Here is a 24,370-nt window from a genome sequence, read left to right on the forward strand (position 1 = left end):
ATTAAGTATTAAATTAGAGTCCAACTCTAATTTAAATTGAATTAATATTTTTTTATCTAGGATAACATTCCTAAATAAAATAAAATTCAATTTAGGGGTCAAAGTTTAATATTTAATTTAAAATCATATTTTAAATAAAATATTGAAATCGTCGATTTTAAATAAAATTTTACTTTGGGTCAAAATTAAAATTATAGGTCAAACCCATTTAAAATATAATTTTAAAACCATTTTAAAATTCAAATTCAAAATAATTTTGAAATTGCATCATGACCAAAATTTAAATTATAATAAGGACCTCCCCAATTTCGAAAATTGCAAGCAGGCCCTTCATTAAAATATTTGCAATCTGACCCTTCTTTCAAAATTACAACCAATAGCTTCCAATTTCTTGAATTGTGGAATAAGTCCTAATTTGAAAATTACAACTTGACCCTTGAAAATAAATTGCAAACAGGGGCCTGAAAATTATCAATTTACGTTAGAGGCCCTCACTTCCAATCAAACTCCCGATTGCTGTAAACCCTAGAATTCACCCTAGATTTGCAGCATCGACGTCTCATTGGAAGGTTGCGTCGCCCAGCAACCGACTGGGAGACGGCTGCTGTCGGGTCGACAGCAGCTACTGCCTTACTTAGCAATATAGCAACATCGAACGCTGCTATAGTAGCAGTGTACAACACTGCTGCAATCAGAGGCCAACGCTGCTGCAACCATAGCAACAGGGCCTGGCCAATGTCGCTACGTCTCCACTTGCTATTGGCTGCGGCAAATTTTAGCTCCACTTATTATTATTATTATTATTATTATTATTATTATTATTATTATTATTATTATTATTTATTTATTTATTTATTTATTTTCTAATCCAAAATATTTTCTATTCGAAATCTGATTTTGAATATGAAAAATTATGTTCCAATTGCTAAAACAAGAAAAATAATTAACTTTTAATTGTTCTAACATGGAAAGCAATTTCTAACAAATGCAAAGTAGGCTCCGATACTACTATTAGGAATCTATTTAACATGCGCAGTGAAAAATTAAAATAATTTTCGATTCCCACCACGGATCTCTTTGTGTTTAGATAGAAGTTGTAATAAAAGTGATACCTTTTCTAGATCTGAAAACCCCCTTTGCTTTTTCTTTGGTCTAACAACCTTGATCTACCTCTCATAACTGTCCAATTGTCCAACCTCCAACAGTGATCCACACAGACAACAAGATTATAGGATTTGAGTTTTCTTCTTGTGCTAGCAAGAATAATGAATTTTCTCTAGATTTTGAAAACCCTTTTTATATTTGTATAAGCTCGAACGGGCTTGGTTTGACCCGGTCCAATATTTAATTACATCCGGTCCGTGAATTAATTAATTTAGGCCTATAAATAATCAACCCAATTAATTAATTTATCTAATGCTTGTTAAATTAATTAATTGACAAATCACAATCTTCCAGTTCTCTTTTTGTGTGCAACACATCAAATTCTTGATCACGATACCTAACGATGTGAAATATTATTTTAATATATACAAAATTGATAGACTAAAATACCATTTTAATTTATCATCAATTCACGCTCACCGTCTTAGATTGACATCTAACAATGTATTAGGGCAATACATGTGACGAAAAATGTCACGTGGTATGACAAAATCAAACTCGTTCATTTACCGTGAAACTATAATCCCTTTGTCAATATGATCCGATCAATTATGAGATATGAAAGTGTGTCAATCTAGATTATCGATCATATCTTTCACTTTACTATTAAGTCAAAATAAGTCGAAAACTCCTTTTCAACTTTTGAGTACACCTTGGCCAAGGATTTCGCTATCGACTTAATTGAATGAAAAGAAGATCATTGTCTCTTACTATCTAAGAGCGACGAATCATTTATTGGTCATTCACAACCTTCATACGATTCTTGACATACCCGAACGATGTCGTATTAGCGGCCCTTAGCAAAGCAACATCCAATACTGTCAAAGCATGACTGTCCTCATATGAGATACTATGACAACCTTAAGTCAAATGACCAATCACACTACAGAATGTTAGAGATTAACCACTGACACTCAGATAGTTGTGCATGTGGAATGTCTAGGTGGGTCTCCAATGTTTTGTTCTATAACAAACCATCCACGTGTTCATTCAAGTGTTACCACACTTTAACTTGTGAGATCAGCTACTTACTTCACAAGTAAGAAATGTCACACGTGATGATTTATTTGTATAACGATATCCGTATCTCGTTATTACTTATGACCACAGACGATTTAAAATTCAATCATATGTAATTTATATCTCACAATCACAACTCCTTGTGATTAACAAATTACGAAGATTTGAATCTACGGATTCTATCATTCAATTTAATTGTCTATTAATTAAATAATAGATCTGCCATTAAATCGCATTAATCACATTCGTTTGTTTACTCAACTGAAATGCTCTGTATTGGATAGCTTTGACGAGAGAATTCATATAGAAAACTTATGCCATTTCTTTTCATGCTTAGTCTTGCAATCTCTCTCTTTTTTCACATTACCTCTTTGTATTACCAACAAAGGACAAGTGTCATGTTGTTCAACATGTTATACATCTCTTGAAATTTTCTCTTACTGGGGAATATAACATCTCGTTTTTTTTTTGTTAAAGGAGGGCGGTACTTCTGAGATTTTATTAATTTTTCCTCACTTGTGACGGAAGAATACCGTAGTTACATGTGGAAAAATGAAAGCAATAAATGAGAAAGACTGCTTCTCTTACAATAATTGAAAATGCTAAAGAAAATGTGTTAAGCAGTAAAAGAGGAAGTACTACTTCCCTTACAATAAGATTTGATGCAATTAAAGACAAAAAGCAAAAACAACTAAAACCAAAAATTAAAATAGAATTACAATTCATAATTAGAAGTTGAGCAGTCCATGTCTATCAATTTGTGTGAGTGCTCTAATATGACGTGGTAGGGCAGCTGATCCATACGTTTGATATCGCCGGTGATCCCAACCTGCTGCGGTAAGAGCATTTGCAACATGGTTTCCCTCTCTGTAGATATGGGTAACTCTATCTCTATCTAAGGAGATGATGTCTGCAATCTTTCTGAGTATACCTTGTATAGCCCTTGGTCCTCCACCGTTGGTATTGCAATGAATAGATGCACTGGAATCTGCCTCAACCCAAATGTCTAAAAATCTAAGATCTCTAGCCAGTAGTATCCCATCAAGAATTGCCCTAAGCTCTGTTTCTAGTATCTTACATTGTCCATATGATGTTGAGAATGCTCTTATGCATTTTTCTGTGTTATCCCTGTTGATGCCTCCCCCGCTTACAAAGTCATCATTGACACATCTATCAATATTGATCTTTACAGTTCTGACTAATGGAGTGTGCCACCAAACTACAATGGGGGGAGGAGATGAAGGGAAGGTCATAGTAATCCCACAGAGTGAAGCAAGCTACATGTCATTACGCCAGTGTAGTGGTCGAAATAATCCTCCATTGTGAAGGAATGACACCATACGATATATCTTTCAAATGATTCGTCTTGATCTCATGTGGATATCCTTATGCTTTGCGTCATTTCTCTCGGTTCATAGAAACCAAAAAATTAGTAGAGGGATAATGATGCGAATGTGTCCACTCCAAGTAAGCTATCCAGAGTAACGCTATTGCAGAAATCTTTGTCTGACACTCTCGCCTGCAATCATAGTAATCTGAAATAAGTGCCCAAAGTGCTACCAGACCTAATCTGATATATTGCTACCGGTAAAAATATGGGTAATTGTCTCAATCCCAGAAAAACACTGACACCGAAAAGCCAGCTGACTGCCATTCCTCCTCTAATTAATAGTATCCATTGGAATCAAATCCTGCCATATTTTCCAATAGAAGCATGAGATTTTGGTAGGTACGATAGGGTTCCAAAGGAGACGAAATGAATCTTGTGATGGTTTGCTAGAACGGATCAACTGCCATTCTGACTTAGTGGTAAATCTACCATTTGATGTAGTCCTCCAGAAAATACGATCTGGGATGTCGACACATAGTGGCATGTCTGCAATCTGTTCTCCTATAATTGGTGGAAGAGCATGTACTAATCATCTAAAGTTCCATCGAGTCTCTTCGAAAAAATCCTGCACCCTCTCATATGTGTGTTGCATGTGTGGGAGGATAGACGTAAAGAACTATCTCTATCCAACAATCATGCAAAAAGAAAATCTAACCTACCCCAAGTTGCCACGCAATGTGTGGTTCGGTACGTTGCCTTAAGACTTTATAAAAATTGTACACCATGCCCTTCAATTATGGAGCCAAGTTGGGATAGCCAATGTTGATGAGGCTGACGGGACTATTCATGTGGCTTCATATATAATTGAATGTGATGTCCTAAAGTGAGTTACCTAGGTGCAACGCTAATGGAGAATTTTTAAGGTTATGAACTGAACTGAATCGTTATATTGATAAATTTCTAGCATATTAATCAAAAAATGATGTGTGTCATATCACATGTTTAAATGACCATGTAGAAGTCTTTGATGTAATGTAGGCCTTAGTAAGTTCATGTGACTTTTGACAATTTTGTAAGCATTTTGTCTGAAACGAAGTCACCAGGACAGAAGGAACTTATGTCGATTAAACATTATAGATGTGTCATCAGCATTCGATTTGTTCACCTTAGAAGTCAGGACGTTACCATTAAGACTAAAGAAATTATGCAAATAAATGATTCTAAGTATGGTCTGATGGATAAATCATAATCTGTGACAAAAATGAATCCAGGACACTAGCATGAGAACCATAAGGTTTTAGGTTTGGATCATTATTAACTGGATCTAAATCTACTGGTGAGAAAAAAGTTGAGGCCCTCAACCTTTTTCATCTTCCAATTCCCCTTTAAAGGTCATTTAGTTTTGTATTATGAACAGTACACTAGAAGGGGGATAACTCATGTAAAATTCAACTATTTTGCAAGTTCTCTTAAAATTCTGGTGTAGATTCAGTAAATTAATTAGCGAATTTTTATGAGATCTCTCGTAATATTTTGTTGATATTACCTCTTGATATCTCCATGCTTAAGTTAATACCAGTACAGGGGCGGATCCAGCACTTGGCGAGCCGGCGCGGCCACCCGTGCTGGATCGGTCGAGGAGAAAGTTTAATGAAAAATGTTTGTTGAATATATATGTATATATTGTATTGGATTATATTATTAAATATATATGACTTTTATATTTTGGTGTATTTATATATTGATAGAAATTTTTTAATATTATTTAATTAAATATTAATAAACAGTTTTACTATTGCAGCCATTAAAAGGTCAGCGACCGCCCTAGCTGACTCAATATCCTAGATACGCCACTGAATACCACCTGCACTCAAATTTCTGGAGTGAGTAATATGGTTCAGGTAGTTTAACAAATTATCACCAGAAAAATATGTACTACGATTTAAACTGTAAAACTTATAGATGGATCATTTATTCATCAGAGAAGTAGCTATTTAGTCATTGGAGAGCATCCCTTGGGGAACATGTTTAGGAGCAATTTAAGGGTTGTCCACTTGAAGCTACTTATCCTTGCATATCTGCATAATTCTACAAGTTGGACTTCCGAAGAGAGAACTGAGGAGGAAGCTGTTTTTGTTATTTTATTGCACTTAGCCTAGCATCCAGCATCTACTCATTCGAATGTGGCAAAGGTGCTTTAGAAATGTTTTCATAGGATGTCTTGCGATTTACTACTTGCCTTCTGACATGGTATTACAATGTATTGGTGCTGTAGTAGTTTCCCAGCTGAAAGCACATGGGTACCTGCATGCACCCCAGTTTTTCTAATTCTGCCTGCATAATCCCCTCAACTGAATTCTCAGGATTTTATTATGGTTTCTACAATTTGGACAATAACTCTCTGCGTTGATTTGTGTTATTTGTCTAGAAAAAACTCACATGCAGCTTAATTTTTGTCGCAATTCAAGAAAAGACCTAATAGCCTTACCTTGAAAACTCTGTACTTTGCTAGTGAATATCTTGAATGTCTTTTTTCTAATCCATGTTCAGTTTTGTTCTTGTGCATGTTGTTTCATTATTCAGATCACTCGATGCACGTGTTCGTGTGTTTGTGCTGTCCTGTCTCAACCAGAAATCACGTACATATGAAATTTTATAATTAGTCTCATCTTGAGCGTCTTATTCTTCAGGATTGGCTGGACATTGATTTTTGGATTGCAGAAGGTGTTGATTTTATTGCTATATCATTTGTCAAGTCAGCTGAAGTTATAAATCACCCTAAGATCTATATTAAGGCACGAGCTCGTGATGGGTGAGTTACATGGAGTTTTTTACAATAGTTTGTTTATTGCGAAGGTGAAGTCAAGTCCCTTGGCCCTTTTAATGCTTTATATTATATTTCATGACAGTTTCTGGATAGTGTTTTGTGTTGTTTCTGGAGTTTAAAGTTACTCCTTCGAAAATAATCCGACAGAATCACCTGAATATAAGAATTGATTAACATGATCTAAACAGTAATTCGAGCCCACAGATTTCACGATGTTTCCTTAAAATGAATTTGCTGCCTTCAATGGTGCTAAAGGCGTCTAGCAATCGTTTCTCAGGATAGAACGAATTTTCGTTTCCTTTGGAAGCAGCACTGCAATCTGCAGGAGTTCCAACGAACTCAACGAAGTGTGTTTTACTTCGAAACAATATCAGAACGAGAGAGAGAGAAATGAGATTCAAAGCACAGAATGTTTGCAATGAAAATGGTGTAAATTTTCTGGTAGAGAGGCTGGCTATTTATAGACTTGTTTGTGGCCATTCGAACAGTCATCACCTTTCAGACAAGCCTCAAAATTCCGAACAGACATGCTGTTCTTAAAAGTCGTGTCTGTTAAGTCGGTTAACAGTCGGCTAACAGTCGACTGTTTGGTCGGTAAACAGTTGACTGTTAAAAGAAAATAAAACACCCGGAATAAGCCAAAATTTAAATTTCATATTGTACCCAATAATTTGATTATTTACAATTTGGCCCAAAATTTTAAATAAATTTTGTCCAAAAAGTTAATATAGTGTAGGTTTATGACCGAACCCAATAGAATATAGTCTTCCCCCTTCCAAAGACTATTGGTACCCTTTGGGACCCAAACCCAATTCCAAACTTCCACCTTATAAACCACACCAAAGTTTCCTAACTTTCCTATGTGGGATAAATGTTTGGAAAATCAAATTCTTCCATAATCCTTAGTTTATGTGGGTTACTTTAACACTTAATATTTCATTCAATTTTAAATGGTTTTCGATAAATAAATATATCACGTTAATCATCTCGCGGAGTAGAACGTGAATATGCTAGGTCCCGTATTAATTAAAAGGTGGGTCCCACTGAAATTTGGGCTCAAAGTTGACCCATTTCATAACCATTTTTTCCAACATTTTGTTCTTAGATGTAACTTATTGATTAAACATTGCTCATCGCTTGTCAAATGCAACATAATATTTTTAAATGTGGTAAAACATGACCTCATTTTCCGTTGGGACCATGTGGACAAGAGATACTAGTCCCACTCGTGCATGCGTACACAAATTCTGACACGTATGAATAGTGTGCTAGTTGACAATACTCCGTACTAGGACATGGGAGATGCGTTATAGCAACGAGACAAATGTGTGTGTGTGTGTATATATATATATATATTTTGATTGATTGTAAAATAATAACCAATCATCAACACTTTCAAGGAAGCAAGAGAGAAAACAAACAATAATTTTAAGTGTGTTGATTTGGGTTAGTCCCTCTATGTTACAGTGGGGGGGGTATCTATAGCATTATAAACGAAATTATGGCCCTTAGATGGAAATACACATGGCCTCATCTCCTTAATCCAAGCATCTAATCATAGGGATCCATTTGGACCTACTAGCATGTGGTATACTCAATGTTTACACAGAGCCGACAAGACTTGACATTTATACTTATTACAAATGTCTCATCAATTATTTCTAAACGATTTCGTACCTAAGCTCAACATTTTCCTTGCTTGAGCCATCATTAGATGAAGGAGTTCGACGCAATTCAGGATTTTCCTTGCACTGGTCGTCACTAGATGAAGGGGTTCGAGGCTCTTCGCTTCAAACCTTCAACCTCAGTGGAAGGGGCAGGCCTCGGTTTGTTCTTTCTAGCCTCATCTCGCGTGTGCGAAGCTTCGCTAAGTTGGTTCCAATGCTTTAAGTGGGTCGGCTACTTCACCAATGAGCCTTGGTTGTTGGCCATATAGATAAGAGAGCCCTTGTGACGTATCGCCACATGTCGCCAAATGTAGCGAGGCATAACAATGTCCTCCAAAACTGTGCATAGTTTATTTATATCATGCGTGGACTTCAGTAATAAGGCTTTCATTAATTTGTTTTGTGAATAAAATGGAAATTAGTAACCACACACACAATAGTCTCCCAGGTCCACGCATAGATATTGAAATCATAATTGGCGTTGGTAGTCCCATTCTGAGATGTGGCAGAGGCACCCGAAATTGGTTTTGAGACAAAGCAGATAATTCGTGAACCGTCGAAGCTCGTTTAGTTTTATCATAGCTGAAATTTATTTCGAACCGAGGCATAAAGAGTTGACCTGCTGAGGCTCCATTATTTGTAAAATAGCTGAAAGTTATTTCAAGTCGAGATAGTAAGATCTAAACCACTGAAGCTCCCGTATTTACAATGATAGCCCTCAAAATTGTTGCTAATGATTTGATATCTTTGCTCATTACCAAGAAAAAGCAACGAAGCTACCACAATTTCTCATACACGTATGGAAGTTATTTTAAACATACAATGATTGTGATATCTTCGTAATCCTTGTCTGACACGTTAAGTCTGTGCGTGTGATTCACACACTAATCTTATGCATCCGTTTAAGAGATTGTTTGAATTTTATGCCTCAAATTTTGTTTAGAATCAAATGGCCCAGATCAAAGGTGTTTTGATCCAACGGTTGTCTCCTGTTTAGTATAAAAGGTAAAAAATGTCATTTTTATACTTTACTTTGTGAAAATCTCCTACTCTCAGTTCTCCTTCTCATATAGGTATTTTTCTATCAGATCCATCGTTTGTAATCTTCATTTTTGTTATCTTCAATGGATTCCGAGTCGAGTGCTAGTGATAGAGCTCACTCGCTAGGTTCGACGAAGAAGGGTTACCCAAGAGTTTCAAGGTAGGTTATTGGTCCATGAGTGAGGGGCCAATAGATTATGATGTGGGTTGGGAACTTTTAACATTTCTTCTACGATGACTTTCGCAAAACTTGCCAACCTTAGGTAAAAATACTATAACCAACATTATATAGAACTCCTTGTTGCCAAGGCCCATGAACGTGCCTACTATCCGAGATGAGGATGTGTGGCCATTAGTGAATTCTTGTTTAAAGTAGAAATGTGTCTATTGTTGTACCCCTTCCTTAGGGCATTGCTTCGATGCTTTATGTTGGCTCCCACCCAACTTTTAATAAATGGGTAGAGCTAATTGGTTGGGGTTTACTTTTTTTTGGAAGAAGGTTTTCCTCGGTGAGGACATGCCTCCAAATAGTTTTTCAACCCCAGGTTCTTAGGAAAGACGAGTCAAACGTGTGGTATTACCTAACCCTATAGCTCACGCTCTCTTCGTAGTGGGCCTTCTTTCCTCAATCAAAGGATGGAAGGAATATTTGTTCTGGGTAAAGAAGAGATAGCAAATGGTTGAGAGAGATACAGTCCCAGCTTACACCGTACCAACCCAATACTCCAAAGCTCGTGAGTGTTTTTAGTTACATTTTGGTTTTTCCTTTTTGTTAAGCTAAAGTAACATTTCATTATTGTTGTGTAGATTCGGGGCCATGCTTTGAGCTTCATGAGGTAAAGTAGGATATAATCGAGGACATTTACAAATGTTCTTTGAAGACACTTTGATCAACTAATCGAATGCAATCGATACTTCATTGACTTCGGCTTGATCCAGGGGTAAGCATTGAGCTTCGTCCGTCACTAATATTTATCATTTTGATATTATCTAACCTTGGTGTTTTGTTGTTAACAAACAACTTTGGGAAGAAGAAGTATCCTATCTCTGACATGGCTTGGATCTTGAAGGCCATCTCTACCACTGAAAGTCCTAAAGCTATCTTTTGGGGAGGCGAGGCATGTTAGGGGGAAGCTAGAGCTCCTCAATGAGGATTATGTAGAGAAAGGCGCTGAGAAGGCACCTTCTAAAACCGATAGGGGTAAGGAGGACAAGGAAAAAGGGGTAGCGAAGAAGCCATAGAAGAAGAGAAAACTGTCCCACAGCAACTATAGCTTCGACAAGTTCGAGACTAATGTTGTTCACTGCACAAGCTGGTGGCGCTCTCCACTCCCAAACTCACAGAGGCCTCCACGAAAGCGACCAAAGGAAAGGATATGCATAGGGCTAATGAAGAGGCTAAGAAGGAGGAAAAGCGGGCCTAGGAGACCACAAAGAAAGCTCTGGTTGTGAGGATCCTAAGAGAGTCTGAGAGATTTTTGGCGGGAAAAATGAAGTGATAGCCCTACAGTTATGGAGATGCTATCACCAGAGGACCTCATTGCAGTCGTATATTTCTACTTGTGATGTGGTGGACCTCATTGCCAGAGGAAGAGCTTTTCCTAGACTGAACACTGTTGAGTTGAGAATAGAATATTTGGATGAAGTTCTTTAGACCCTGGCTAAAGAGGTAGCTAGAGGGGAAGCAAACTAAGAAGAGACTCTTAAGGAAGAAACTTCAACTCAAGCTGCAGCTGAAGCGTCTGCTGTAGAGGTATCAGAGCCTTAGCCACCTTTTGCATAGTTTAAGGTTTTTTTGCCTTTTGTAATGACTGTGACCCTCCTCTTGTACTAATAAGTTCTTATCAATGAAATGAATTTGTTTTACTTTGTGTTCATTCTCTTACTGCAAGGCTTAGCTCTACATTTAATGAACCATAATAACTTTAAGTAAAGAGACTATCTTATTCCTTAGATAATGAGCTACTCTGTTAACATAATGTACCCAAGCGTTTCAAGTTCATTCAAATAATTGATTGATTCAACTGATAACATACTGGCCCACTGGAACGTTTGGACATAACTTAAGAAAGTGTAACTTGGGTTAATAATAGACTCACAATTACGTCTCGGAGGAATGATAGGTAGTCCTTTTTTGCATGGCGGGTGGTTTATCCATTTAAGAGATTCTCATTTGACATTTTACTTCGTTAAGGCGAGGCATGTGATATGTGGCTTGGAGTACAAACAAGGTGATCCTCTTCTGAAATCTGATCATCTCCTTTGAGGTGTCCGCGTTTCTTCATATGATGGATGGTTTGTCCATATAAAAGCTTCTCGCTTGACGTTCACATTCGTCAAAATGAGACATGTGATGTACACCTCGAAATACAAACGAGGTGATCCTTTTTGAGGTATGATCCTCTTTTTTGAGGCATACACACTTCTTTACATGATGGATGGTTCATCCATGTAAAGGCTTCTCTCTTGACATTCAGTTTCGTCAAGACGAGGCATGTGATGTATTTTTCAGAGTACAAATGAAGTGATCCTCTTTTGAGGTTTGTTCCTCTTTTTCGAGGCGACCACACTTCTTCATATGGTGGATAGTTCATCCATGTAAAACCTTCTCACTTGACGTTTATCATCATCAATGCAAGGCATGTGATGTACGCCTCAAAGTACAAACGAGGCAATCCTTTTTTGGTGTATGATCCTCTCCTTCGAGGCGCCCACGCTTTGAGCGAAGTAGATCCCCTCTTATGTTAGGCAGTTTTGAATAAAACATAAATTCATTTATTTTCATTTAAAATTTTTGCAAATGCTGGGTAAGATCATCTGGCAATAAAGTACGCTCACTGATAATACATTCTCAAGTGCTCAGCAAATTTTTTTGGGTAAGGCTATACCTTGCCATCCAAGTCTTCAATTCAATAAGTACCAGATCGAAGCTCTTCCTTAACACGATATGGACCTTTTCAATTGGGTCCAAAGTACCTACATCTAGCACTTTAGAGGACAAAAATACTCTCTAAAGCACCATGTCATTAATGCAGAAGTACCCCTCATTTTGACTTTGGCATTATAGTAACAGGTCATCTTTCCTTGATATACAACCAATTTAAATTGAGAATCATCTCGTTTTTCATCAGAAAAATTGAGTTCACATTTTCTAAACTCACCATTTGATATTTTATTGAAGTGCAATCGACGTGGAGAAGGTAATTCCATCTCTACCGGGCTCATAGCCTCGACACAATAAGCCATTGAGAAAGGAGTCTCCCCTGTTGGAATCCTATGGTGGTTCAGACCACCCATAAAACTTGAGGCAATTCATCAACCCATGCCACTTTAGATGCATCAAGCTTTCGTTTTAGAGTGTGTTTGATAGTTTTGTTCATAGCCTCAAACTAGCTAATTAGCTTAGGGTGATATGGTGTGGAAAAATATATCTTGATCCCCAGTTCCTCACATAGGTCCTTGACCTTTTTTGTTATCGAACTGCCTCCCATCATACGATACGATTGAATAAAAGATTCAAAACTCACATATGATGTTCTTCCATAGGAACTTGGAAGTTTTGCCTCGGTGATTTTTTGCTAGAGGCTAGACTTCACCCATTTCGTGAAATAATCTATAGCTACGATAACAAAACTTGCACTTCGTCTGCTCTTGGGCAGGTGACCTATAAAGTCTATACCCTACTTGGCAAAGGGTCAGGGATTGGATACTTCAATCACTTCTTTAGATAGTTGCCTTGAATGGGGATGAAGCAATGACATTTGTCACATTTTCACATGAACTAAATGGCATCATTTTTCAAGGCGGGTCAATAATACCCCTGCCTCGGTACTTTTCGTGCCTAAGTAAGTCCTCCCCAGTAATTACCACAAACGTTTTCATGGATCTGGCAAAGTATGTAGGTAGATTCTTCTCTTCTAACACATCGAAGGAGGGAGAGGAGAAATCTCTCTTATTAAGTACATCGTCTAGAAACACAAAATAAGCTGACCTCATCCTTAGCTTGTAAGCCTCTTCTTTATTTTTAGGGAGGACCTAGTTCTTTAGATAAGCTTTGATATATTACACCCAGATGGGGGTTCTCTCTATCCTCTTTACTTCCTCTCTCACAATGGATGCCTTGAAGAGGTGCTCAAAAGGAACCATTGTCAACAGTTCTGAGTCTTTACTGTTAGCTAAATTAGACAATGTATTGGCATGGGCATTCTCAACACGTGGGATTTGGGCTAGCTTGAATTTTTTGAAGGAAAGGAGTAAGTCAATCACCAATTTGAGGTATGCAACATTACTTTTATCCCGGGCTACGAAGTTGTTGTTAACCTGGCTAACAATTAATGAAAGTTGTTGTTGATGAGCAACATTCTCACTTGTATTTCCTTGGCCAGCCGAAGGTCGACAAGCAGTGTCTCATACTCAGCCACATTGTTAGTGGCTTTAAATTTGAACCGCATTGTAGAATTCAACTTGTGACCTTTGGGGCTACTAGGACCACACAAACACCCAAGCTCGCTTCTCCAGTCGAATTGTCTACAAGCAGGTTCCAGGTAGGAGGTTTAATAGGCTCCATTGCCTCTTCCATCTCTAGGACATTGGCAAACTCAGGCACATAGTTAGCTAGGGCTTGGCCCTTGATGGCAGCTCTTATCTTGAAGTGAATATCAAATTCACTAAGCTCTACTACCAATTTTAATAACCTTCCCGAGCATCAAATTTCTGAAGCACTTGCCTAAGAAGAATGTTGTTTAGCACATTTATTGTGTGGACTTAGAAGTAGGGCCTCAACTTCTGTAAGTTGTAGTCAAGGCTAAGGCTAGCTTCTTCATGTCGAGATAGTGAGTTTTAGGCACTAGAAGTGCTTTGTTGATGTAATAGATAGGCAGTTGAGTGTTGCCTTCTTCTCCAATTAAGACTGCACTTATGGCCTCATTGGAAATGGTAAAGTAAAGTTGTAGGGCGTCTTCAAGCTTGGGTTTTGAGAGGAGTGGAGCCTAGCCTAAATGCATTTTTAGCCCTTGAAAGGTCTTTTCACACTCTTCCATTCACTAAAACTTCTTACCTCTTTTCAAACCTTGAAGAAGGGGAGACATTTGTCGGTGGCCTTTAAAATGAAATGACTTAAGGTGACTACACAGCCTGTTAGGTTTTGCACCTCCTTTGGTTTCTTAGGGGATCTCATTTTCATCAAAGCTTGAATCTTTTGAGGTTTGTCTCTACGCCCTTTTAGTTGACCATATATTCCAAGAACTTGTCAGAAGTAACATCGAACGTACATCTTAGGGAGTTCAGCCTCATCCTGTACCTCCATAAGATCTGAAATAGGTGCATTACATGGTCATTTGTCTTTAAACTTTTGAAGAGCATGTTGTCCACATATACCTCCATTGTTTTCCCAATAAAGTTGGTAAAAATCTTGTTAACAAGCCTTTGATATGTGGCCTCGACATTTTTTTATCCGAAAGACATCATTTTGTAGCAATAAAGATCCCTATTAGTGATGAAAGATGTGTTTTCCTCATCGGCCGGATATATGGAATTTGATTATAGCCCGAATAAGCATCCATAAAGTTTAACAATTCATGCCCATGGAGCCCACCAATTGGTCTATCCACAAAAGGGGAGAACTATTGTTAGGGCAAGCTTTATTGAAATCGGAAAAATCAATGCACACCCTCCACTTTTTGTTGTACTTCTTCACTAACATCAGATTGAAGATCCTCTTCGAGTATATGGTCTCTCTGATGAAGCCATTTTTGATTAATTTGTGCACTTTTTCCTTCAGGGCCTAATACTTTTTTCTGAATTGAGAGCTCTTCTCTTCTGTCTATGTGGGACATCTTTAGGATCAATTTTCAAGTGATAACAGTTGACCCTTGGGGTCAATATCCACCATATCCTCGTACCTTCGTGCAAAGACATCAAGGTTCCTATGTAGGAAGTCTTTGAGCCTCTCTTTGATTTTCTATGATAGGCCTTTCCTACCTACAATAACTTAGTGGGATCTAAAGGGCCTACTGGAAAACCTTCCAACTCATCAACTGGAGCTGCTTGGGGCTCGAGTTCAATCGCACGGGGAGTCCAACTTGTCCAATATGAACACTTCATCGGGGACGCTAGCATCACGACATTCTGATGTCTGAAACCTTGCTCACCTTGGATATCCATCATTTTCATTTCAACCTCCTTTTTGATCATCCCTAACCATCTATATCCTCTGCTCGGTCGAAAATTCATGTATAGATGGTGGATTGAGGTGACGGCTACTAGATATTTCAAAGTTGGCCTTCCTAGGACCCCATGATAGGCTGATCTACTACCTACTATCAAGAACTCTAGAAAGTTTAGACTCGTTTGAAGTGACTTCCCCATTTTGTCAAAAGTCAAAGGTGGCTCTAAAGAAAATGTCGACGGAATTGTCATTATCTACTAGCATTCATTTTAGCCCATTTCGAGCCTCCATGGTCCCAAAACAAGGGCGTCAGAATACGGGAAGTGAATAGCCTCTACATCTTCCTAGGTGAATATGATCGGTAGTACTTGGCTCCTTCAACAACTATCATCCACTATGTAACTGGTCAGCAGAGGGCCTTTTGGCCTCTGTGGCATAGTTCTTTTGCCCATTTCTTATTTCACCTCCACATAAGGACCTCCAAAGATTGTGTCGATTTTGTGGATTGGGGCATGTTTCACATTAAACTAGTAACCCCTACGTTGTTATTGGTCTCTCGGCCTTTTGCCTTCACGCTCCTGTTGCCGTCGAGGAAAACCTTTCCAATGGCAGGATGTGGCCTTTCATGCTGAGTAGGCTGATCTTGTCTTGGTGGGGGCCTATTTTCCTTGGAAAAATCATCCTTCGCCCATCTCAGGGACTCGTTCGCCTAGGGTACCGTGCAATGTCCCTTAATTTGTCATGTCATGACTATAGAAATGATGATATGTACAGTATTCGAAAGGATTCTACCTACCTCTAGGTCCCGAACCTTGCCCTTAGCCTCTTACCTTTAGGGAGGCCAGTTGTCTCACTCCTGTTTGTTATACATTGGTCCCGGGAATGGAGTCTTCATAGGCTAAAGTGGGCATTGCATTCAAAGTGGCTATAGCAATTTCCTACGCCAAGTTGAGAGCAATCTCGTTTCCAACTTGACTCACTGGTGATCTATCAACTGGAGGTAGGTCCTATGGCTTGGCATGAGAGCATTTCTCAATTCTTGTAAAAAGGGTAAATTTCCATCATCGTCATCCAAGTCACAAGATCACTGGAGTTCATCTAAATCATCATCATCATCATCAGCTTGATTCTCAGCCGTCTCTTCCCTTCTTTGATGCCTATTTCTAGGTTGGCCAGCATAGGGACATGTTCTTGCCTTCTCTCCGGTTACCAAGTCATGTGAGATGGGACTGTGGTCTGTTATGATGTACTGTAGGTAGCTGAGGTTGTCTATACCTCAGTTTCACGAGGCTAATCCTATCAAATTCACTGCAAAATCTTTTAGGCCTAATTTTTTGTTCGTATTCTGATGGGAAATTATCTTCCATGAAAAACGGGGCCTCGATAGGCCTACTATGGTTGAAGGAAAGATCAACTCCTACTTCTATTTCCATGGGACTAATTTCTTGAGCACGCCTTGAAGGTTGGGCCATTTGACTCTGCACCTCATCAATCTATGGATATGGCTTTGGAAGTGCATAAGGGGGAATTGGATAATCCCCTTGGCCTTGCATTTGCTTCAATAGCTCTTGTATGGTTAAATTTTGGTTGGTAATGCTTCTTATATTGGCCATCATAGTAGCTATTTCCCTAGTAAGTTGGTCGGCGTCGAGGCGCTGTAGCTACTATTGGCAAAACTTTGTTGGTATTTTCCTTACTCTCCTAAGGAAAACGTCACTGTCAAAACTCATCTTTTGTTAACCCAAAACGCTCAAATTTTTTCAAACTTTTGGGGCTTTCTCTTCTTTATCTTTCAAGGGGATGCCCAAATTTCTAACAAAAAGCTTTTTCAGGAGGAGTTTCATTGTTATAGATGGTATCCCACAAACGACGTCAATCTGTTGACCTAGTTGTCCTTTGGGACTATGTGAATAACAGATACCGGTCGCACTCGTGCACACGTATGTAGATTTCGACATACATGGATAGGATACTGGTTGACAATACTTCGGACTAGGACATGGAAGATGCGTTATAGTATGAGACAAATGTATTCGAGATCCGACAATGTATATATATTTTGATTGATTGTAAAATAATAACCAATCGTCAACACTTTCAAGGAAGCAAAGTTATCTAACTTCAAGCTAAAATAAATGAATGGATGTTTAGCAAGAGAAAAACAAACAATATTGTTAAGTGTGTTGATTTGCATTAGTCCCTCTATGTTACATTGGCGGGGTATTTATAGCATTACAAACGAAATGGTGGCCATTAAATGGAAATACATGTGGTCTCATCTCCTTAATCCCAGCATCTAATCATAGGCACCTGTTTAGACCTACTAGCATGTAGTATACTCAATGTTTACATAGAGCCGCCACTTTGTTTACAAGACTTGACATTTAAACTCATTACAGATGTCCCATCAATCATTTCTGAAATATTTCATACGTAAGTCCAGGATCTTCCTTACACGGGTCATCACTGGATGAAGGGGTCCGAGGCTCTTTATCTCAGAACTTCAGCTTTAGCGAAATGGATGGGCTTCGGACTATTGTGCGAAGCTTTGTTGAGGTAGTTCCAATACTTTGAGTAGGTCGGCTACTTCACCAAGGAGCCTCTATTGTTGGCCATGTGGATAAGAGAGCCCTGGTGACATGTTGCCATATGTGACGAGGCGTAATAACAGTCCCCAAAGTCCATGCATAGTTTATTTAGATCATGCACGAACTTCAGCAAGAAGGCTTTCGTTAGTTTGGTTTGTGAAAAAATAGAAATTTGTAACCACACACAAAACATATGATGAGATGCAGTGACATATCTGTTATTCCAAAAATAGAAAGTATTGATTCATTGAAGAACTTGAAGAAAACCATTCAAACATCTGATGGTGCTATGCTGGCAAGATGCGATCTAGGTGCTCAAATTCCATTGGAAAAAGTTCAATCAGGACAATAGAGAAGATTCCAAATCTACAGGAAATTAAATAGGCATGTTGTTGTTGCCAGTTAGTTGTTGAAGTGGCTGATATTTCTGAAGCAGTACGTTAGCGGTCAGATGCTTTACTGCTTTTTGGTGAGTCTGCCATGGGCTAGTACCCTGAGAAGGCATTGACTGTTTTAAGAATTGTGAGTCTAAGGCTCCAAAGGTGGTGGACAAAGAAGAAACATAATGAAGCTATATAACTCCTGGGATGGCTTTGTCTTGTCAGACAGCATTTCAGAGGAGATTTGCAACTCTGCTGCTAAGATGGTTAATAAGTATTTGTCTTCAGTTTTCTCATGATTAGTTATCAAAGTGAATATTTCTCTATTTTTACCAAGAAGTTGTATTTATTGCAAGCACTGACGACCACTTTAATTACTGTTAAAATCCAATTGCTCAGATGAAATACTATACAAATATAATCTAAGAATGCAGTTAAAGATTGTTGAATCTAGAACTCCTACTATATGGGTTTTAATCCATTATTTTATTATTTTCTTGTTAAAGGTACTAATTCACTCTTTTATAATGTAGCCAACAATTTACGGGTGGATGCTATTTTTGTTTACACGAAGACTGGTAACATGGCATCTATTCTATCATGCTGTCGACCTGACTATCCAATTTTCACATTTACTAACTCGAAGTCTATACGCAGACGTCGGAACCTGCAATGGGGTCTCATACCATTCCGTTTGAGCTATTCAAATGATATGGAAAGCAACCTCAACAAGACTTTCTCCTTGCTCAAGGCCCAAGGGATGATTAAGTCAGGTGACCTCGTAATTGCTGTCTCAGATATTCATGCTAAACCTGCAAGTGTACTAATTTTAACAAGACTCAAAGTAAGCAAAACAAAAGTGACTGTAGTTTGTGATTATTCTAAATTAATCTACTAAAACTTGTAAAGTTCGATTTTTGTTTATATATTGGATGAGTGTATTGGATTACGAATCCACCTATTATTATCTATTCCAATTATCAATTATATAGCAATTTTCGTTCTTGCATTCTTGATAATCGATAATTATATTATAATTAATTTTCTTTTTCGAGATAAATTAATTCTATTCTAGTCATGACCTAAATAATGTTGGAATTAAACAAATAAAGAATAAAGACATCACCAAAGATTGACGAAACTTGATTAATTTTTCAAATTAAAGCTGTTGTTTTTCTTTGTTCCACAGCCGCCCACTTTTTATGTGTATGTGTATATCCTTTATTCCCATTTCTATATAGCGTATCTCGGCTTTCAAAATTCTGGCCGCCTCCGTGTGTCTTTATTTTTTTCTACCGTGTACGTGTACATAAAAAATCCACTCATAGTCGCCAACTTCTCTTTTTCTTCTCTTCCGGCGGGGGGGGGGGGGGTGTGTGTGTGTGTGTATCCAACTTCTATTTTATTCTCATAGAATTCCCACAAGCTCACTTTTATTTGTATTAATAGGATTCCCGTTAATGATTTTGAATCCTATACAAGTCCAACAATTAGGCCCATTTAATTTATCATTTTTTTTAAGTCATCCAATCTTTCAAGCTAATGCAATGTACTCCTTGAGTTCATCAATTGTGCAACCAACGTCCTCTTCAATTTCCAGAATGTGAAATATTATATCCCTATTTTCATCCAATTGCCAATTTATCCTTCATCTATTTCCACGTCCTTCAAAAGAGTCAATCGCTGAAAACAAAAGAAAATTAACACAAGTTATGTAGAATTTAATAATTTGATGACATAAAAGTTTAGTAATATGGCATAAATTGCACTTTTCACACCCTAAACTAAAACATTTGTTCGTCTTCGAACAAAATAAAACTTAACTCACAGAATTTTCACAAATAATTTAGTTTGATAACTTGCTTAGTTAACTTACGATTGGACTTTCAGAGTTGAAACTATAAAGTATTTCAAAATCATAATGTCATATTAATCTCTATCTATCCAATGCAAAACTGGCATGTGTGTGAAGATTCATGTAAAGCATCACAAAGTTATAAATTGATTCACTTCTTGACCCTCTGTGGCTAAATACTTCATTACATCGCTTGTGAGATGCATGCTTCAAAGCTTTATTCCCTCCATCTTACCGAAAGCATGATCTAAGGTTGAAATTTAATAAAAACTAATCTTCACTCTCTCTAGTATGGTTTGATTTTACTAATTAGATCTCAACACAACGACAAATGAAGATTCTCCTTATTTTTTATTGCTTCAATTTCTAAGAATCAAGTAAGCTAAAAATCCCTCATCAAAAGTCTAATTATCTCAGCAAAGTGTTTGTGGCTTAATCAAAGCCTATAGCAATATATATTTTTTCTCTCACTTTTTTAATTTTTTGTTTGAACTTTTCCTTATTAAACTTTCTAAATGACCTCTGAAGCGAGCTTTTGGCCGATGACTTTCAAGTTAGATGATCATAGGACACCAGGTTTATAGATACCCTTGTAGGCTTAATCACTCAAGTAATAAAGACTACGAAGAGAAATTTCACAATAAGACAACACTTTTTTTTGCAATAATTAGTGCAATACCTCTTATTAAACACTGATTTTCAAAAATTGACTCCTGACTTTAGATTTCAACCTCGTTTCATCTTATTAATTTCAAATAATCCACATAAAACTTAGCACACATAAAATCTACATTTATCTCTATGACTCCCCACAACAACTCAATCACCCCCAAGCCATCCTAAAATTGGTTGAGGATGTATAACGTAATGGATGTTCAGGTTAAGCATCCAAAATCAATTAATTTCCACCTACTCGTTAATATAAATCAAAATTTTCTTCATAATGCAAAACATAAATCTAGTGCTCCAAAATATGTAGTATCACATGACTAAGCATAAATTAACTTAACACATAATTTATCCATAATTTACAGACCAACTCTATGCTCCAATATATTCATCATTGTTAACAGATCATCTAACCCACACAATTATGCAATAATATATAAAAGAAGTAACGAAACTGAAAAATATACTTTTTTTTTTGCGCACTAACATGAAGGATTTAAAACAAAAGACTCAGTGAAATACCCTTCCCAAACTTGAAAAAAACATTGTCCTCAATGTCTAGAAATAGTGCACGTAATAAACAAAAAGTAAGGACAAAAAGGGATGAGGTACTCTCCTGGTATTAGTCCGTAGGTGGTGGATGGGTGGACAAGAAAGTTCTAGTACTAGACGGGTCCGACACGGATAAGTGGATCAAGAGCACAGAACTTACATCATAAATACATACAATTTGTCTATGTGCGTCCTTCGTCTTGCTATACATGATCTCCTTCCTGATGTGCATGTCCTTAATATGTCTTGTACATCTGTCTACTCATCTCACCATTAAGTCATGCTCCCTACACAAAGTCAAAAGGGATCATATGTGATAATGCAGCATGAAGACCCTTTGTCTGACTTATAATTCACACAAAATCACCTATTTTTGCTATTGAGCCCCCCAAACTTAATGTAAGCGCTACTGTAAACTTATATGAATTAGCACATAATCAACTATCATAATGTGTGGATGAAGATACCTAAATTAATTTAAACACACAAAGATATGAAAAATTCTAACTAATGCAAGAAAACTGAATAAATAAAAGAGAAGAAGATTGGGTTGCCTTCCAACAAGCGCTTGTTTATAATCTTTAGCTCGACTTTATTATTTAAGCTATTTTGGATCCTCAAATGGTAGAATTGTCTTCTCATGAGAGTAATCACCACCCCAATAAGCTTTCAACCTCTGTCCATTGACCTTGAACCTTTGTTGTTGATGTTGGGTCACAACCTCAACTGTGCCATATGGGTATACAGATAGTACTATGAATGGTCCTAACCACCTCGATCTTAGCTTACGTAGAAAAAGCTTGAGGTAATAATTGAACATGAGAAATTGTTGCCTAACTACAAATTATTTTTCTATAATGTATCTATTATGCTATCTTTTAGTTTTCTCTTTGTATAACTTTGCATTTTCACATAAAACCCAATCTAAACTCATCAAGCTTGTTTAGTTGAAGGATCCTCTTTTTCCTGGCTACCTTATTATCAAAATTTAACATGCGAGTATCGCAGTATGCTTTGTGATCCTTCGAACACCAATCAATACGGAGACATCCTGATAGGAATTTTGAATGCAGTGCGATATGCCTAAAGTGCATCATCTAACTTCTTCAACCAATACGTGCGTGATGCATTAACTGTAGCTTCTAGGATTTTCCTTTAACTCTCTATTGGATATCTCAACTTGGCAACTAGTCTGTGGATAGTAAGGCATTACAACCTGATGTTTGATCCCATATTTTTCCAAAAAAGTTGAGAATAAGTAGTTACAAAATTGTTTCCCACCATCATTAATAATAGCCCATGGAGTAACATACGTAGAAAAGATATATTTTTTTAAAGAATTAAGTCATAACCCTTCCATCATTTGTAGGTGATGCCACAGTCTCAACCCATTTAGACATATATTCCAAGCCACCAAGATATATTGTTGAGCATATGAAGAAGAGAATGGTCTCATGAAATCAATACCCCAAACATAAAAAATTTCTACTTCCAAAATGCCATTCAAAGGAATTCATTCCTCCTAGAGATGTTTCCTGTCCTCTAGCATTTATCACACTTCTTTACTAACTTATAAGCATATCTTTAAACAAAATTGGCCAATAAAAACCTGATTGTAAGACTTTAGCTCCTGTTTTGGTTGATGCGAATTGACCTTCATATAGAGAAGAGTGATAATACTTCAATAATTGTTTCTGTTCTTCTTTCGGAATACAACAGCGAATGATTTGATCAGGATCTCGTCTATAAATAAAAGGATCATCCCAAAAGTAGTGCTTCAAATCACTAAAAAATTTCGTCTTCTGGTCACTCGAGTACTCCAAAGGAATAACAAAATTGGCCAAATAATTGACATAGTATGCATACCAAGGTGTTGACCTGATCTAAAAATAGTCTCGTCTAGAAATGCCTCTTTAATTTCATTTGTAGGATCTTCGTCTTATTATTCCAAACGAGATAGATGATCTGTTACTAAATTTTCTTTTTCTTTTTCATCCTAGATTTTCAAGTCGAATTCCTATAGTAGAAGCACCTAGTTGATGAGTCTCGGCTTTGCATCCTTCTTACTAAGCAAATACTTGATCGTTGAATGATCTGTATACACTATCACCTTTGACCCAATTAAGTAAGGTTTGAATTTATCAAAGGCTGGCACTACCACTATAAGATTTTTTTTATGTAGTCATGTAGTTCAATTGAGCTTCACTAAGAGTTTTTCTAGCATAGTGAATAACATGTAAAACTTAATTATTTTACTGTCCCAACACTGCTCCAATCACGAAATCACTTACGTTTCACATTAATTCAAATGGTAAACTCCGATCAGGTGCAGCTAAGATAGTTATTGTAACAAAATTTTCTTTCAAGGTGTTGAAGGCACCCAAACACTCCTTTGAAATGTGAAAAGGGCATGTCATTTTCCAATAAAGCACAAAGAGGTTTGATTATTTTTGAAAAGTCCTTAATGAAGAGCCTATAGAAACCTGCATGTCCTAAAAAACTTCTAATTTCCTTTGCTGAACTTCTCAATCACTTGTACTTTATCTCTATTGACCTCAATATCCCTAGCTGAAATCATATGTCCCAACACAATTTTTTCTTGAACCATAAAGTGGCATTTCTCCCAATTAAGCACAAGATTGGTTTCTTCACATCTCTGCAATACCAACCTCAAGTAATTTAAGCATTAATTGAATGATGCACCAAATACTGAGAAATCATCCATGAATACTTCAATGTTTCTACCCACCATTATGCAAAGGTACCATAAGGACAAATAAATGTGATATTCTCTTGGTCTTCTGGTGCTATAGAAATTCGATTATACGCCAAATATCCATCTATAAAGTAATAATGTGAATATTGAGCGAGTCTCTTCAACATCTGATCAATGAAAAGAAGTGGAAAGTGATCCTTCCTAGTTACATTGTTGAGTTGGAGATAGTCATTTGAAACTCTCCAACCCAAGATTGTGCGCGTATGAATCAACTCAATGTTGTCATTAGGAACCACTGTACTTCCTTTCCTTTTTGGTACTACATACACTGGACTCACCCAACGACTGTCAGATATAGGATATATGATCCATGTATGTGATAATTTCAACACTTC

The 24,370-nt window shown here is 37.2% G+C and overlaps 1 protein-coding gene across 1 annotated transcript in view; it reads left to right on the forward strand.

Moving 5' to 3' along the window:
* The window catches only part of LOC111393067 (pyruvate kinase isozyme A, chloroplastic), a 61,268-nt gene that overhangs the window by 15,364 nt on the left and 21,534 nt on the right, over positions 1-24,370 (forward strand). The window contains 5 exon segments of the mRNA XM_023018468.1: positions 6,205-6,326; positions 18,011-18,210; positions 18,213-18,390; positions 18,392-18,449; positions 18,716-18,982. Of these exon segments, the coding sequence (XP_022874236.1) occupies positions 6,205-6,326; positions 18,011-18,210; positions 18,213-18,390; positions 18,392-18,449; positions 18,716-18,982 (825 nt within the window).

Source organism: Olea europaea, chromosome 4 (assembly GCF_002742605.1).
Source record: "Olea europaea var. sylvestris chromosome 4, O_europaea_v1, whole genome shotgun sequence".
Taxonomy (NCBI): Eukaryota; Viridiplantae; Streptophyta; class Magnoliopsida; order Lamiales; family Oleaceae; genus Olea; species Olea europaea.